The sequence below is a fragment of the Panulirus ornatus genome, chromosome 59 (genome assembly GCF_036320965.1).
Source record: "Panulirus ornatus isolate Po-2019 chromosome 59, ASM3632096v1, whole genome shotgun sequence".
Taxonomy (NCBI): Eukaryota; Metazoa; Arthropoda; class Malacostraca; order Decapoda; family Palinuridae; genus Panulirus; species Panulirus ornatus.
The window spans coordinates 17,901,016-17,918,850 of NC_092282.1; the positions used below are offsets into that span (position 1 = coordinate 17,901,016).

The following is a 17,835-nucleotide window of genomic DNA, read 5'->3' on the forward strand; positions in this document are numbered from 1 at the left end:
TCTCTCTCTCTCTCTCTCTCTCTCTCTCTCTCTCTCTCTCTCTCTCTCTCTCTCTCTCTCTCTCTCTCTCTCTCTCTCTCTCTCTCTCTCTCTCTCTCTCCCTGGTACAGAGTGTTTGGTGCCCAGCTCATGTGGTACCTAGTCCTTATGATGCACAAGCCATTGGTGTCTAGTGCCTGTGGTACTCAGTGCTTGTAATAAACAATGGATGTGGCACCCAATGTCAGTGGTTCCCAAGTGCCTGTGATTACGTACCCATTGTCCCTGGTTCCCAGTGTTTGTGTTACCCAGTGTCTCCAGTAACCAGTTCCTGTGATTACCCAGTGTTTATGTTAACCATTACCTGTAATACCAATGTCTTTGGTGACCAGTACCTGTGGTACCCAGTGTCTGTAGTACCCAGTGTCTATGGTACCCAGTGCTTGTGTTAACCAGTGTCTGTGGTAACCAGTACCTGTTGTATCCAGTGATGCCCAGTGCCTTTAGTAACCAGAGCCTCTGGTACCCATACCCAGTGCCTGTCATAACCAGTGTTTATGGTAACCAGTCCCCGTGTTGTCCAGTGTTTGTGGTAAATAGTCCCTGTGGTAACCAGTCCCTGTTGTGTCCAGTGTCTGTAGTTCCCAGTCCCTATGGTAACGAGTGCCTCTGGTTGTCATTCCCTGTGGTACCCACTGCCTATGGTAACGTGCTTTTGCTTGGTAACCAGTGATGTGGTACCCAGTGCCTGTGGTATCCAGAGTCTGTAGTGCTGGTACCTTTTGTAACCAGTGCCTGTGGTACCCAGTTCCTATGGTACCCAGAACATTTTGGCAACCAGTACCTGTGGTACCCAATACCTTTGTTACCCTATTCTTATGGTAACCAGTGCCTCTGGTACCCAGCTCGTTTGGTAACCATTGTTTATGGTAACCAGTGAGTGCCTCTAGTACCCAGTGCCCTTGATAACCAGTATTTATGGTAACCAGTGCTTGCAGTACCTAGTGTCTATGGTACCCAGTGCCTGTGACATCTACTGTTTGGAGTAACCAGTATCTCTGGTTCCTGGTGCCTGTGATAACCAATGGCTGTAGAGCCTGTAACGTTGACGACCAATGCCTATGGCACCCATTGCTTGTGGTACTCACTACCTATTGTAACTAATGCCTGTGGTACCTATTGATTATAACTAGTGTCTGCGGTACCCCGTGCCTGTGATAACTATTGCCAATGGTATCCAGTCTGTGTAGTACCCTGTGCTTGTGGTACCCCGAGCTTATAGGAACCGTTCTCATTGAAAACCAATGTCTTTGGTAACCATTGTCTGTAGTGCTCAATATCTTTAGTGTCCAGTTTCATTGATTACTTGTGTCTGTGGTAACTAGTGCCTGTGGTTCCCAACGCCTTTGGTACCTTGTGTCCTTGGTACCCTGTCCCTTTTGGTAACCAGAGCCTGTAGTACCTAGTGCCTGTGGTACCCCGTGCTTGTGGTAACCATTACCTGTGGTAACCAGTGCCTGTGGTATCCAATGCCTATGATAACCAGTGCCTGTGGTGTCAAGCGAATGTGTAGTAACCAGTCCATGTTTTCTTTTTCTTCACGTCAGTCTTCGGTGACGGACAGAAGTCCACATCAAGGCTGGGCCTTAAGTGAAATAGAAAGATTAATGAAAGGAACAAAGGAGACACGAGGGAAAGTATTTACGAATTTTAGAGGAAGTGAAACGCCTTTCTTTCAAAACTGTGCCAGGTCATAGTTATTGAAGAAATGGGAGGGTTCAGAGTTCCTGCAGAGTAACCACATGAAGCAGCAGCTTCCCGAGTATTGCGTGGTCTGGCTAGTGAAAGGGGAGGGGGATGCTATTTCCTGTATGGCGGGGTAGCGACAGGATTGCATGAAGGTAAGTATGAATATGTGCATGTGTATATATGTCTGATTATGTATATGCTGATATATATATATATATATATATATATATATATATGCATGTATGGTCGTATATATATATATATATATATATATATATATATATATATATATATATATATATATATATATATATATATATATATATATATATATATATATTATTTATTATTATATTATTTTGCTTTGTCGCTGTCTCCCGCGTTAGCGAGGTAGCGCAAGGAAACAGACGAAAGAATGACCCAACCCACCCACATACACACGTATATACATACACGCCCACACACGCAACTATACATACCTATACATCTCAACGTATACCTGTATATACACACACAGACATATACATATATACACGTGTACTTAATTCATACTGTCTACCTTTATTTATTCCCATCGCCACCCCGCCACACATGTAATAACAACACCCTCCCCCGCTCATGTGTGCGAGGTAGTGCTGGGAAAAGACAACAAAGGCCCCATTCGTTCACACTTAGTCTCTAGCTGTCATGTGATAATGCACCGAAACCACAGCTCCGTTTCCACATCCAGGCCCTACAAAACTTTCCATGGTTTACCCCAGACGCTTCACATGCCCTGGTTCAATCCATTGACAGCACGTCGGCCCCGGTATACCACATCGATCCAATTCACTCTATTCCTTGCACGCCTTTCACACTCCTGCATTTCAGGCCCCGATCACTCAAATTCTTTTCCACTCCATCTTTCCACCTCCAATTTGGTCTCCCAATTCTCCGCGTTCCCTCCACCTCTGACACATATATCCTCTTAGTCAATCTTTCCTCACTCATTCTCTCCATGTGACCGAACCATTTCAAAACACCCTCTTCTGCTCTCTCAACCACACTCTTTTTATTACCACACATTTCCCTTACTCTATTATTACTTACTCGATCAAACCACCTCACACCACATATTGTCCTCAAACATCTCATTTCCAGCACATCCACCCTCCTCCGCACAACTCTATCCATAGCCTACGCCTCGCAACCATACAACATCGTTGGAACCACTATTCCCTCAAACATACCCATTTTTGCTTTCCGAGATAATGTTCTCAATTTCCACGCATTCTTCAACGCTCCCAGAATTTTCGCCCCCTCCCCCACCCTATGATTCACTTCCGCTTCCATGGATCCATCCGCAGCCAAATCCACTCCCAGATATCTAAAACACTTCACTTCCTCCAGTTTTTCTCCATTCAAACTCACCTCCCAATTCACTTGACCCTCAACCCTACTGTACCTAATAACCTTGCTCTTACTCACATTTACTCTCAACTTTCTTCTCTCACACACTTTACCAAACTCAGTCACCAGCTTCTGCAGTTTCTCGCATGAATCAGCCACCAGTGCTGTATCATCAGCGAACAACAACTGACTCACTTCCCGCGCTCTCTCATCCACAACAGACTGCATAGTTGCCCCTCTTTCCAAAACTCTTGCATTCACCTCCCTAACAACCCCATCCATAAACAGATTAAAAAACCATAGAGACATCACAGACCCCTGCAGCAAACATACATTCACTGAGAACCAATCACTTTCCTCTCTTCCTACACGTACACATGCCTTACATCCTCGATAAAAACATTTCACTGCTTCTAACAACTTGCCTCCCACACCATATATTCTTAAAACCTTCCACAGAGCGTCTCTATCAACTCTATCATATGCCTTCTCCAGATCCATAAATGCTACATACAAATCCATTTGCTTTTCTAAGTATTTCTCACCTACATTCTTCAAAGCAAACACCTGATCCACACATCCTCTACCACTTCTGAAACCACACTGCTCTTCCCCAATCTGATGCTCTGTACATGCCTTCACCCTCTCAATCAATACCCTCCCATATGATTTCCCAGGAATACTCAACAAACTTATACCTCTGTAATTTGAGCACTCACCTTTGTCCCCTTTGCCTTTGTACAATGGCACTATGCAGGCATTCCGCCAATCCTCACGCACCTCACCATGAGTCATACATACATTAGATAACCTTACCAACCAGTCAACAATACAGTCACCCCCTTTTTTAATAAATTCCACAGCAATACCATCCAACCCCGCTGCCTTGCCGGCTCTCATCTTCCGCAAAGCTTTTACTACTTCTCTGTTTACCAAATCATTTTCCCTAACCCTCTCACTTTGCACACCACCTCAACCAAAACACCCTATATCTGCCACTCTTATCCTCAAACACATTCAACAAACCTTCAAAATACTCACTCCATCTCCTTCTCACATCACCACTACTTGTTATCACCTCCCCATTAGCCCCCTTCACTGAGGTTCCCATTTGTTCCCTTGTCTTACGCACTTTATTTTCCTCCTTCCATAACATCTTTTTATTCTCCCTAAAGTTTAATGATACTCTCTCACCCCAACTCTCATTTGCCCTCTTTTTCACCTCTTGCACCTTTCTCTTGACCTCCTACCTCTTTCTTTTATACATCTCCACACATTTGCATTATTTCCCTGCAAAAATCGTCCAAATGCCTCTCTCTTCTCTTTCATTAATAATCTTACTTCTTCATCCCACCATTCACTACCCTTTCTAATCTGCCCACCTCCTACGCTTCTCATACCACAAGCCATCACTGCTTCCCTAAATACATCCCATTCCTCCCCCACTCCCCTTACCTCCTTTGTTCTCACCTTTTTCCATTCTGTACTCAGTCTCTCCTGGTACTTCCTCACACAAGTCTCCTTCCCAAGCTCACTTACTCTCACCACTCTCTTCACTCCAACATTCTTCCTTCTTTTCTGAAAACCTCTACAAATCTTCACCTTCGCCTCCACAAGATAATGATCAGACATCCCTCCAGTTGCACCTCTCAGCACATAAACATCCAAAAGTCTCTTTTTCGCAGGCCTATCAATTAACACGTAATCCAATAACGCTCTCTGGCCATCTCTCCTACTTACATACGTATATTTATGTATATCTCTTTTTAAACCAGGTATTCCCAGTCAACAGTCCTTTTTCAGCACATAAATCTACAAGCTCTTCACCATTTCCATTTACAACACTGAACACCCCATTTATACCAATTATTCCCCAACTGCCACATTACTCACCGTTGCATTCAAATCGCCCATCACTATAACCCGGTCTCGTGCATCAAAACTACTAACACATTCATTCAGCTGCTCCCAAAACACTTGCCTCTCATGATCTTTCTTCTCATGCCCAGGTGCATTTGCACCAATAATCACCCATCTCTCTCCATCAGCTTTCAGTTTTACCCATATCAATCTAGAGTTTACTTTCTTACACTCTATCACATACTCCCACAACTCCTGTTTCAGGAGTAGTGCTACTCCTTTCCTTGCTCTTGCCCTCTCTCTAACCCCTGACTTTACTCCCAAGACATTCCCAAACCACTGTTCCCCTTTACCCTTGAGCTTCGTTTCACTCAGAGCCAAAACACCCAGGTTCCTTTCCTCAAACATACTACCTATCTCTCCTTTTTCCTCATCTTGGTTACATCCACAAACATTTAGACACTCCAGTCTGAGCCTTCGAGGAGGATGAGCACTCCCCGCGTGACTCCTTCTTCTGTTTCCCCTTTTAGGAAGTTAAAATACAAGGAGGGGAGGGTTTCTAGACCCCTGCTCCCGTCCCCTATAGTCGCCTCCTACGACACGCGAGGAATGCGTGGGAAGTATTCTTTCTTCCCTATCCCCAAGGATATATATATATATATATATATATATATATATATATATATATATATATATATATATATATATATATATATATATATATAATCCCTGGGGATAGGGGAGAAAGAATACTTCCCACGTATTCCCTGCGTGTCGTAGAAGGCGACTAAAAGGGGAGGGAGCGGGGGGCTGGAAATCCTCCCCTCTTGTTTTTTTTTTTAATTTTCCAAAAAAAGGAACAGAGAAGGGGGCCAGGTGAGGATGTTCCCTCAGAGGCCCAGTCCTCTGTACTTAACGCTACCTTGCTGATGCGGGAAATGGCGGATAGTTTGAAAAAAAAAAAAAAATATATATATATATATATATATATATATATATATATATATATATATATATATATATATATATATATGTATATATATATGTATATATATATATATATATTTAGGGAATCAGTGATGGATTGCGCAAAAGATGCTTGTGGCATGAGAAGAGTGGGAGGTGGGTTGATTAGAAAGGGTAGTGAGTGGTGGGATGAAGAAGTAAGAGTATTAGTGAAAGAGAAGAGAGAGGCATTTGGACGATTTTTGCAGGGAAAAAATGATATTGAGTGGGAGACGTATAAAAGAAAGAGACAGGAGGTCAAGAGAAAGGTGCAAGAGGTGAAAAAAAGGGCAAATGAGAGTTGGGGTGAGAGAGTATCATTAAATTTTAGGGAGAATAAAAAGATGTTCTGGAAGGAGGTAAATAAAGTGCGTAAGACAAGGGAGCAAATGGGAACTTCAGTGAAGGGCGCAAATGGGGAGGTGATAACAAGTAGTGGTGATGTGAGAAGGAGATGGAGTGAGTATTTAGAAGGTTTGTTGAATGTGTTTGATGATAGAGTGGCAGATATAGGGTGTTTTGGTCGAGGTGGTGTGCAAAGTGCGAGGGTTAGGGAAAATGAGTTGGTAAACAGAGAAGAGGTAGTAAAAGCTTTGCGGAAGATGAAAGCCGGCCAGGCAGCAGGTTTGGATGGTATTGCAGTGGAATTTATTAAAAAAGGGGGTGACTGTATTGTTGACTGGTTGGTAAGGTTATTTAATGTATGTATGACTCATGGTGAGGTGCCTGAGGATTGGCGGAATGCGTGCATAGTGCCATTGTACAAAGGCAAAGGGGATAAGAGTGAGTGCTCAAATTACAGAGGTATAAGTTTGTTGAGTATTCCTGGCAAATTACATGGGAGGGTATTGATTGAGAGGGTGAAGGCATGTACAGAGCATCAGATTGGGGAAGAGCAGTGTGGTTTCAGAAGTGGTAGAGGATGTGTGGATCAGGTGTTTGCTTTGAAGAATGTATGTGAGAAATACTTAGAAAAGCAAATGGATTTGTATGTAGCATTTATGGATCTGGAGAAGGCATATGATAGAGTTGATAGAGATGCTCTGTGGAAGGTATTAAGAATATATGGTGTGGGAGGCAAGTTGTTAGAAGCAGTGAAAAGTTTTTATCGAGGATGTAAGGCTTGTGTACGTGTAGGAAGAGAGGAAAGTGATTGGTTCTCAGTGAATGTAGGTTTGCGGCAGGGGTGTGTGATGTCTCCATGGTTGTTTAATTTGTTTATGGATGGGGTTGTTAGGGAGGTGAATGCAAGAGTTTTGGAAAGAGGGGCAAGTATGAAGTCTGTTGGGGATGAGAGAGCTTGGGAAGTGAGTCAGTTGTTGCTCGCTGATGATACAGCGCTGGTGGCTGATTCATGTGAGAAACTGCAGAAGCTGGTGACTGAGTTTGGTAAAGTGTGTGAAAGAAGAAAGTTAAGAGTAAATGTGAATAAGAGCAAGGTTATTAGGTACAGTAGGGTTGAGGGTCAATTCAATTGGGAGGTGAGTTTGAATGGAGAAAAACTGGAGGAAGTGAAGTGTTTTAGATATCTGGGAGTGGATCTGGCAGCGGATGGAACCATGGAAGCGGAAGTGGATCATAGGGTGGGGGAGGGGGCAAAAATTCTGGGAGCCTTGAAGAATGTGTGGAAGTCGGGAACATTATCTCGGAAAGCAAAAATGGGTATGTTTGAAGGAATAGTGGTTCCAACAATGTTGTATGGTTGCGAGGCGTGGACTATGGATAGAGTTGTGCGCAGGAGGATGGATGTGCTGGAAATGAGATGTTTGAGGACAATGTGTGGTGTGAGGTGGTTTGATCGAGTAAGTAACGTAAGGGTAAGAGAGATGTGTGGAAATAAAAAGAGCGTGGTTGAGAGAGCAGAAGAGGGTGTTTTGAAATGGTTTGGTCACATGGAGAGAATGAGTGAGGAAAGATTGACTAAGAGGATATATGTTTCGGAGGTGGAGGGAACGAGGAGAAGAGGGAGACCAAATTGGAGGTGGAAAGATGGAGTGAAAAAGATTTTGTGTGATCGGGGCCTGAACATGCAGGAGGGTGAAAGGAGGGCAAAAAATAGAGTGAATTGGATCGATGTGGTATACCGGGGTTGACGTGCTGTCGGTGGATTGAATCAAGGCATGTGTATGGGGGTGGGTTGGGCCATTTCTCTCGTCTGTTTCCTTGCGCTACCTCGCAAACGTATATATATATATATATATATATATATATATATATATATATATATATATATATATATATATATATTTTTTTTTTTTTTTTTTTTATACTTTGTCGCTGTCTCCCGCGTTTGCGAGGTAGCGCAAGGAAACAGACGAAAGAAATGGCCCAACCCCCCCCCCCATACACATGTACATACACACGTCCACACACGCAAATATACATACCTACACAGCTTTCCATGGTTTACCCCAGACGCTTCACATGCCTTGATTCACTCCACTGACAGCACGTCAACCCCTGTATACCACATCGCTCCAATTCACTCTATTCCTTGCCCTCCTCTACACCCTCCTGCATGTTCAGGCCCCGATCACACAAAATCTTTTTCACTCCATCTTTCCACCTCCAATTTGGTCTCCCTCTTCTCCTCGTTCCCTCCACCTCCGACACATATATCCTCTTGGTCAATCTTTCCTCACTCATTCTCTCCATGTGACCAAACCATTTCAAAACACCCTCTTCTGCTCTCTCAACCACGCTCTTTTTATTTCCACACATCTCTCTTACCCTTACGTTACTTACTCGATCAAACCACCTCACACCACACATTGTCCTCAAACATCTCATTTCCAGCACATCCATCCTCCTGCGCACAACTCTATCCATAGCCCACGCCTCGCAACCATACAACATTGTTGGAACCACTATTCCTTCAAACATACCCATTTTTGCTTTCCGAGATAATGTTCTCGACTTCCACACATTTTTCAAGGCTCCCAAAATTTTCGCCCCCTCCCCCACCCTATGATCCACTTCCGCTTCCATGGTTCCATCCGCTGACAGATCCACTCCCAGATATCTAAAACACTTCACTTCCTCCAGTTTTTCTCCATTCAAACTCACCTCCCAATTGACTTGACCCTCAACCCTACTGTACCTAATAACCTTGCTCTTATTCACATTTACTCTTAACTTTCTTCTTCCACACACTTTACCAAACTCAGTCACCAGCTTCTGCAGTTTCTCACATGAATCAGCCACCAGCGCTGTATCATCAGCGAACAACAACTGACTCACTTCCCAAGCTCTCTCATCCCCAACAGACTTCATACTTGCCCCTCTTTCCAGGACTCTTGCATTTACCTCCCTAACAACCCCATCCATAAACAAATTAAACAACCATGGAGACATCACACACCCCTGCCGCAAACCTACATTCACTGAGAACCAATCACTTTCCTCTCTTCCTACACGTACACATGCCTTACATCCTCGATAAAAACTTTTCACTGCTTCTAACAACTTGCCTCCTACACCATATATTCTTAATACCTTCCACAGAGCATCTCTATCAACTCTATCATATGCCTTCTCCAGATCCATAAATGCTACATACAAATCCATTTGCTTTTCTAAGTATTTCTCACATACATTCTTCAAAGCAAACACCTGATCCACACATCCTCTACCACTTCTGAAACCGCACTGCTCTTCCCCAATCTGATGCTCTGTACATGCCTTCACCCTCTCAATCAATACCCTTCCATATAATTTACCAGGAATACTCAACAAACTTATACCTCTGTAATTTGAGCACTCACTCTTATCCCCTTTGCCTTTGTACAATGGCACTATGCACGCATTCCGCCAATCCTCAGGCACCTCACCATGAGTCATACATACATTAAATAACCTTACCAACCAGTCAACAATACAGTCACCCCCTTTTTTAATAAATTCCACTGCAATACCATCCAAACCTGCTGCCTTGCCGGCTTTCATCTTCCGCAAAGCTTTTACTACCTCTTCTCTGTTTACCAAATCATTTTCCCTAACCCTCTCACTTTGCACACCACCTCGACCAAAACACCCTATATCTGCCACTCTGTCATCAGACACATTCAACAAACCTTCAAAATACTCATTCCATCTCCTTCTCACATCACCACTACTTGTTATCACCTCCCCATTTACGCCCTTCACTGAAGTTCCCATTTGCTCCCTTGTCTTACGCACCCTATTTACCTCCTTCCAGAACATCTTTTTATTCTCCCTAAAATTTACTGATAGTCTCTCACCCCAACTCTCATTTGCCCTTTTTTTCACCTCTTGCACCTTTCTCTTGACCTCCTGTCTCTTTCTTTTATACTTCTCCCACTCAATTGCATTTTTTCCCTGCAAAAATCGTCCAAATGCCTCTCTCTTCTCTTTCACTAATACTCTTACTTCTTCATCCCACCACTCACTACCCTTTCTAAACAGCCCACCTCCCACTCTTCTCATGCCACAAGCATCTTTTGCGCAATCCATCACTGATTCCCTAAATACATCCCATTCCTCCCCCACTCCCCTTACTTCCATTGTTCTCACCTTTTTCCATTCTGTACACAGTCTCTCCTGGTACTTCCCCACACAGGTCTCCTTCCCAAGCTCACTTACTCTCACCACCTTCTTCACCCCAACATTCACTCCTCTTTTCTGAAAACCCATACTAATCTTCACCTTAGCCTCCACAAGATAATGATCAGACATCCCTCCAGTTGCACCTCTCAGCACATTAACATCCAAAAGTCTCTCTTTCGCACGCCTGTCAATTAACACGTAATCCAATAACGCTCTCTGGCCATCTCTCCTACTTACATAAGTATACTTATGTATATCTCGCTTTTTAAACCAGGTATTCCCAATCATCAGTCCTTTTTCAGCACATAAATCTACAAGCTCTTCACCATTTCCATTTACAACACTGAACACCCCATGTGTACCAATTATTCCCTCAACTGCCACATTACTCACCTTTGCATTCAAATCACCCATCACTATAACCCGGGCTCGTGCATCAAAACCGCTAACACACTCATTCAGCTGCTCCCAAAACACTTGCCTCTCATGATCTTTCTTCTCATGCCCAGGTGCATATGCACCAATAATCACCCACCTCTCTCCATCAACTTTCAATTTTACCCATATTAATCGAGAATTTACTTTCTTACATTCTATCACATACTCCCACAACTCCTGTTTCAGGAGTATTGCTACTCCTTCCCTTGCTCTTGTCCTCTCACTAACCCCTGACTTCACTCCCCAGACATTTCCAAACCACTCTTCCCCTTTACCCTTGAGCTTCGTTTCACTCAGAGCCAAAACATCCAGGTTCCTTTCCTCAAACATACTACCTATCTCTCCTTTTTTCACATCTTGGTTACATCCACACACATTTAGGCACCCCACTCTGAGCCTTCGAGGAGGATGATCACTCCCCGCGTGACTCCTTCTTCTGTTTCCCATTTTAGAAAGTTAATACAAGGAGGGGAGGATTTCCGGCCCCCCGCTCCCGTCCCCTCTAGTCGCTTTCTACGACACGCGAGGAATACGTGGGAAGTATTCTTTCACCCCTATCCCCAGGGATAATATACATATATATATACATACACACACACACACACACATACACACACATACGCACATACACACACACACACACACATACATATATATACATATGAAAAATGTAAGAAACAATTTAGAAAACAAACTTTTAGCTTGAAATGAATGAAAAAAAAAAAAAAAATGAATGTCACATAATGGTTCAACCTCTGGCTATGGAAAAGGAAATGTACAATTTATTCACACAAACGTCAATAGCAGTTCTCATCAATTTCACCACTGTATCAATAAGCTTCAATGTCTAAGCTACATTTTTCTCCAACTTCACTATTTTCTTGTCAAAAACACCATGCATGAAAACTATCACTCCAGTAACACAACTATAAACATTTACTTCCCCTTTAAAAGTTCTGGGGAAGTCTGTCTCGATACACTGCGGCGAGGCGACGCGACGCTGACACAATCACTGTCACAATATCACTTCTGCCTCCTCAAGTCAATCTCTCATCCACAGTGCAGGCCTTCATCGTCGAAATCGGTCTTGTTGCTGGAAGGCTTGAATGTGTCATCACAGAAAGTTGCCATCTTGATATCCTTGGATGACAATCCACCACAGTCATGAGTTGACCAAGTGACTTCTACCTTGTTATATACATTAAACCATTCTGGGTGGTGGTCAAGTTTCTCACTTGCCAGTGCAACACGGCTCATCCAGCCCCATGCCTCATTGAAGTTCTTGAAGAGGAAAGTTTTCTTAACTGCATCACGACCATCCACCATTGTCCAATTAGCATCAAGCAAAGGCTTCAAGGTGGATTCACGTTCACCTGCTTTTATTTTCAACTGAGATGCTGCTTTAAGAAGGCCTGGTAAATCATTGGATTTGACAAGTGTTTCCCCCTTGTACATGTAGTTGAGCAGACCACGAAGTTCTTGTATGGTAATATCACGAAGAACAACAACTGGATTGGAGTGTGTTACAGTTTTGAACATTTCCTCAAAGCTCTCACTGCATGTTGCCAAAACTAGTCGATGAGCTTGTACAAACTGACCATCAGCCATTAGGGTGCAGTCTGTGAGTTGATTGTGGCGCAGCAGACGCTCACATACAGACAAAAACCGTGTCTCTGTGTTGCTTGACCGGAGATGAAGACGATTCAACTTTCTAGCATTGTCTCCCTGAAGTTCGCCCAACTTCAGCTGGGGGTGCTTGCCACGGAGATGCCTTAGCATTGACGATGTGTTTCCGTGCTTGGCCAGCTTTTCATTACATATCCTGCAGCTCACTTTGTCAGTGCCCTCCTCTTGAAAATGCCTCCACACTGTTGACCTTTTCTTCTTCACTGATACATCCAGTGGGGGAAGAGCTTCAACTACTTCCTCCACCTGCTGTTCTTCTATTTGCCAAGACACTGCTTCACCAGTTACAGTGGGACCCACAGCATTCAATAAACAATGCATCAGCTCTGGGTGCTTTCCCCGGAGGTGTCGCAGCATCATGGAAGTGTTTCCATATCTAGTAAGTCGTTTATGACATGTTCTGCATACCACTTTATTTTCCCCTTCTTCTTCAAAGTGCCTCCACACTGCAGACCGCTTCTTTTGCATTGAACCTATGGACCATCGTACCCGTCACTAATATATATATATATATATATATTTTTTTTTTTTTTTTTTTTTTTTATACTTTGTCGCTGTCTCCCGCGTTTGCGAGGTAGCGCAAGGAAACAGACGAAAGAAATGGCCCAACCCCCCCCCATACACATGTACATACATACGTCCACACACGTAAATATACACACCTACACAGCTTTCCATGGTTTACCCCAGACGCTTCACATGCCCTGGTTCAATCCATTGACAGCACGTCAGCCCCGGTATATCACATCGATCCAATTCACTCTATTCCTTGCCTGCCTTTCACCCTCCTGCATGTTCAGGCCCATATCACTCAAAATCTTTTTCACTCCATCTTTCCACCTCCAGTTTGGTCTCCCACTTCTCCTCGTTCCCTCCACCTCCAACACATATATCCTCTTGGTCAATCTTTCCTCACTCATTCTCTCCATGTGCCCAAACCATTTCAAAACACCCTCTTCTGCTCTCTCAACCACGCTCTTTTTATTTCCACACATCTCTGTTACCCTTACATTACTTACTCGATCAAACCACCTCACACCACACATTGTCCTCAAACATCTCATTTCCAGCACATCCACCCTCCTGCGCACAACTCTATCCATAGCCCATGCCTCGCAACCATACAACATTGTTGGAACCACTATTCCTTCAAACATACCCATTTTTGCTTTCCGAGATAATGTTCTCGACTTCCACACATTCTTCAAGGCGCCCAGGGTTTTCGCCCCCTCCCCCACCCTATGATTCACTTCCACTTCCATGGTTCCATCCGCTGCCAGATCCACTCCCAGATATCTAAAACACTTTACTTCCTCCAGTTTTTCTCCATTCAACCTTACCTCCCAATTGACTTGACCCTCAACCCTACTGTACCAAATAACCTTGCTCTTATTTATATTTACTGTTAACTTTCTTCTTTCACACACTTTACCAAACTCAGTCACCAGCTTCTGCAGTTTCTCACATGAATCAGCCACCAGCGCTGTATCATCAGCGAACAACAACTGACTCACTTCCCAAGCTCTCTCATCCACAACAGACTTCATACTTGCCCCTCTTTCCAAAACTCTTGCATTCACCTCCCTAACAACCCCAACCATAAACAAATTAAGCAGCCATGGAGACATCACACACCCCTGCTGCAAACCTACATTCACTGAGAACCAATCACTTTCCTCTCTTCCTACACGTACACATGCCTTGTATCCTCGATAAAAACTTTTCACTGCCTCTAACAACTTGCCTCCTACACCATATATTCTTAATACCTTCCACAGAGCATCTCTATCAACTATATATATATATATATATATATATACGTATTTGCAGTCCAGAGTTTATTGATGATGAGTTTGAGAAGATATATTTATAGGATCTAAGTTAAAGTACCCTAGATCTTTCATTGATAAATCCCTTAAGTTAGCAAAGAAATCATTTTATAGAGTTGAGCTCAAACCTCCCATTGACACCAAGAATCTTTTAGTTCTCCCTTTTAATAATAATTTCACTTTGCTTCCCATGTTGCTTAAATCCTTTAATGTAAATGTTGCCTTTAGCAAGAATAATACTATAAAGAATATCTTAATTAGAAATTCACCAGAAAATTCTCTTGGTTGCATCTATAAAGTGCCTTGTGGAAACTGTGATAAATTCTATGTTGGTCAGACTGGTAAGGATCTTTCCGTTAGACTTAAGCAACATAAATATAGTATAAGAACGGGACAAGAATCAAATGCCTTGTTTAACCATGTTAAAAACTATGATCATTGTATTGACTGGAGTAACGCCATCTCAGTTATTAACTCTAACTCTATTACTAAGAGAAATATCATTGAATATTCTATATTAAATACACAACTCTAACTCTATTACTAAGAGAAATATCATTGAATCTTCTATCTTAAATACACAAAGAATTATAATCTTAATATTAGTGATAGTCTATACAAATTAGATAACTTTATTGTTGATAAGATTTGTAAAATGATAAGTTTATGAACGCTCGTTGTATGTTTCGGACAATCACATGTTTACCAAATGGCGTCCTAGCTTCGTCTCTTCGATGTATATCAACTGACTGTTATATTTCTCTCTTGTGTCTCCCCTGATGATGTGAATATTACACGAAAGTGCACTTGGGAACTTTTCGTGTTTCATTTTCCCCATGGAATCATAGGAATATCTTGATCACGCGCAAAATTGTGATCCTTTCCAATATATATATATATATATATATATATATATATATATATATATATATATATAGGATAGGGGAGAAAGAATACTTCCCACGTATTCCCTGCGTGTCGTAGAAGGCGACTAAAAGGGGAGGGAGCGGGGGGCTGGAAATCCTCCCCTCTCACTTTTTTTTTTAATTTTCCAAAAGAGGGAACAGAGAAGGGGCCCAGGTGAGGATATTCCCTCAATGGCCCAGTCCTCTGTTCTCAACGCTACCTCGCTAATGCGGGAAATGGCGAATAGTATGAAAGAAAGAATATATATATATATATATATATATATATATATATATATATATATATATATATATATATATATATATATATATATATATATATATATATATATATATATATATATATATATATATATATCTGTGTGTGTGAGTGGATGGGGCATTCTTCATGTTTCTAGGCGCTACCTCGCTGACGCGGGAAACATTATATATATATATATATATATATATATATATATATATATATATATATATATATATATATATATATAATTTTTTCTTTATTACACTTAGTTGCTGTCTTCCGCGTTAGCAAGGTAGCGCAAGGAAACAGACGAAAGAATGGCCCAACCCTCCCACATCCACGTGTATGTATATACATAAACGCCCACACACGCACATATACATACCTATACATTTCAACGTATACAAACATATACATACACAGACATATACATATATGCACATATACATAGACATATACATATACATATCGAGGATGTAAGGCATGTTTACGTGTAGGAACAGAGGAAAGTGATTGGTTTCCAGTGAATGCCGGTTTGCGGCAGGGGTGTGTGATGTCTCCATGGTTGTTTAATTTGTTTATGGATGGGTTGGTTAGGGAGATTAATGCAAGAATTTTGTAGCGAGGGGCAAGTATGCTGTCTGTTGTGGATGAGAGGGCTTGGAAAGTGAGTCAGTTGTTCGCTCATGATACAGCGCTGGTGGCTGATTCGGGTGATAAACTGCAGAAGCTGGTGACTGAGTTTGGTAAAGTGTGTGAAAGAAGAATGTTATGAGTAAATGTGACTAAGAGCAAGGTTATTAGGTACAGTAGGGTTGAGGGACAAGTCAATTGGGAGGTAAGTTTGAATGGAGAAAAACTGGAGGAAGTGAAGTGTTTTAAATATCGGAGTAGATTTAGCAGAGACTGAGACTGAGTGTGAACGAATGGGCCTTTGCTGTCTTTTCCTAGCGCTACCTCGCACACATGAGGGGGGAGGGGGATGGTATTCCATGTGTGGCGAGGTGGCGATGGGAATGAATAAAGGCAGACAGTGTGAATTGTGTGCATGGGTATATATGTATGTGTCTGTGTGTAAGTATATATATGTGTGCATTGAGATGTATAGGTATGTATATTTGCGTGTGTGGACGTTTATGTATATACATGTGTATGGTAGGTGGGTTGGGCCATTTCTTTCGTCTTTCCTTGCGCTACCTCGCAAACGCGGGAGACAGCGACAAAGCAAAATTAATAAATAAATAATAGAATATATATATACGTTGAAATGTATAGGTATGTATATGTGCGTGTGTGGACGTGTATGTATATACATGTGGTATATGGGTGGGTTGGGCGATTCTTTCGTCTGTTTCCTTGCGTTACCTCGCTAACGCGGGAGACAGCGACAAAGTATAATAAATGAAATATAAATGTATATTCATACTTGCTGCCTTCATCAGTTTTCGTCGCCACCCGCCACTAGTTTGATTTCAAACTAGTTAGCTTTGATGTTTCCTCACTTTTCACTAAAGTTCCAGTTCATGACCTTTTAGAATATTTAGTTGATGTCTTGGATGATATTCATTTATCTGTTTCAAAGTCTAAATTCATTGAACTGTTAAAATTGTGTATAAAAGACTGTGTATTTCAAGTTAATGGAGATTATTATGCTCAAAAATTTGGTATGGCAATGGGTAACCCTCTTTCACCTGTACTAAGTAATCTTTATATGGAATTTTTTTGAAACAAAATTACTAAAGGATATCTTACCTTTTAATGCAATTCGGTTTAGATATGTAGATGATGGTCTTTGTGTTTGGCCAACAAATGAAAATTTACAAATATTTCTCCCCTTACTTAACAGTTTAGTACCTTCCATCAAATATACTGTAGAAAATGAAAATAATGGTATGTTACCATTTTCACATTGCATGATCCATAGACAAGGAAACGAGTTTAAGTTTAGCATATACAGAAAACCTACCAATGTATGCTCATATATCCATTATTACTCATCGCAACATGACAGAGTTAAATTATCATCATTTCAATCTATGTTCCTTAGGGCATTACGTATTTGCAGTCCAGAGTTTATTGATGATGAGTTTGAGAAGATATATTCTATTGGATCTAAGTTAAAGTACCCTAGATCTTTCATTGATAAATCCCTTAAGTTAGCAAA

General features: G+C 41.9%; 2 protein-coding genes across 2 annotated transcripts in view; one reads left to right on the top strand and one right to left on the bottom strand.

The window, feature by feature from the left end:
- Positions 1–17,835, top strand: part of LOC139767160 (uncharacterized) — a 1,522,454-nt gene that overhangs the window by 414,297 nt on the left and 1,090,322 nt on the right.
- Positions 522–13,149, bottom strand: LOC139767204 (uncharacterized). The gene is made up of 3 exons (XM_071696320.1): positions 12,054–13,149; positions 1,346–1,480; positions 522–823 (listed from the first exon to the last, which is right to left on the bottom strand). The coding sequence occupies exons 1-3, from the start codon at positions 13,138–13,140 to the stop codon at positions 522–524; spliced, it is 1,524 nt and encodes a 507-aa protein (XP_071552421.1). The 5' UTR covers positions 13,141–13,149.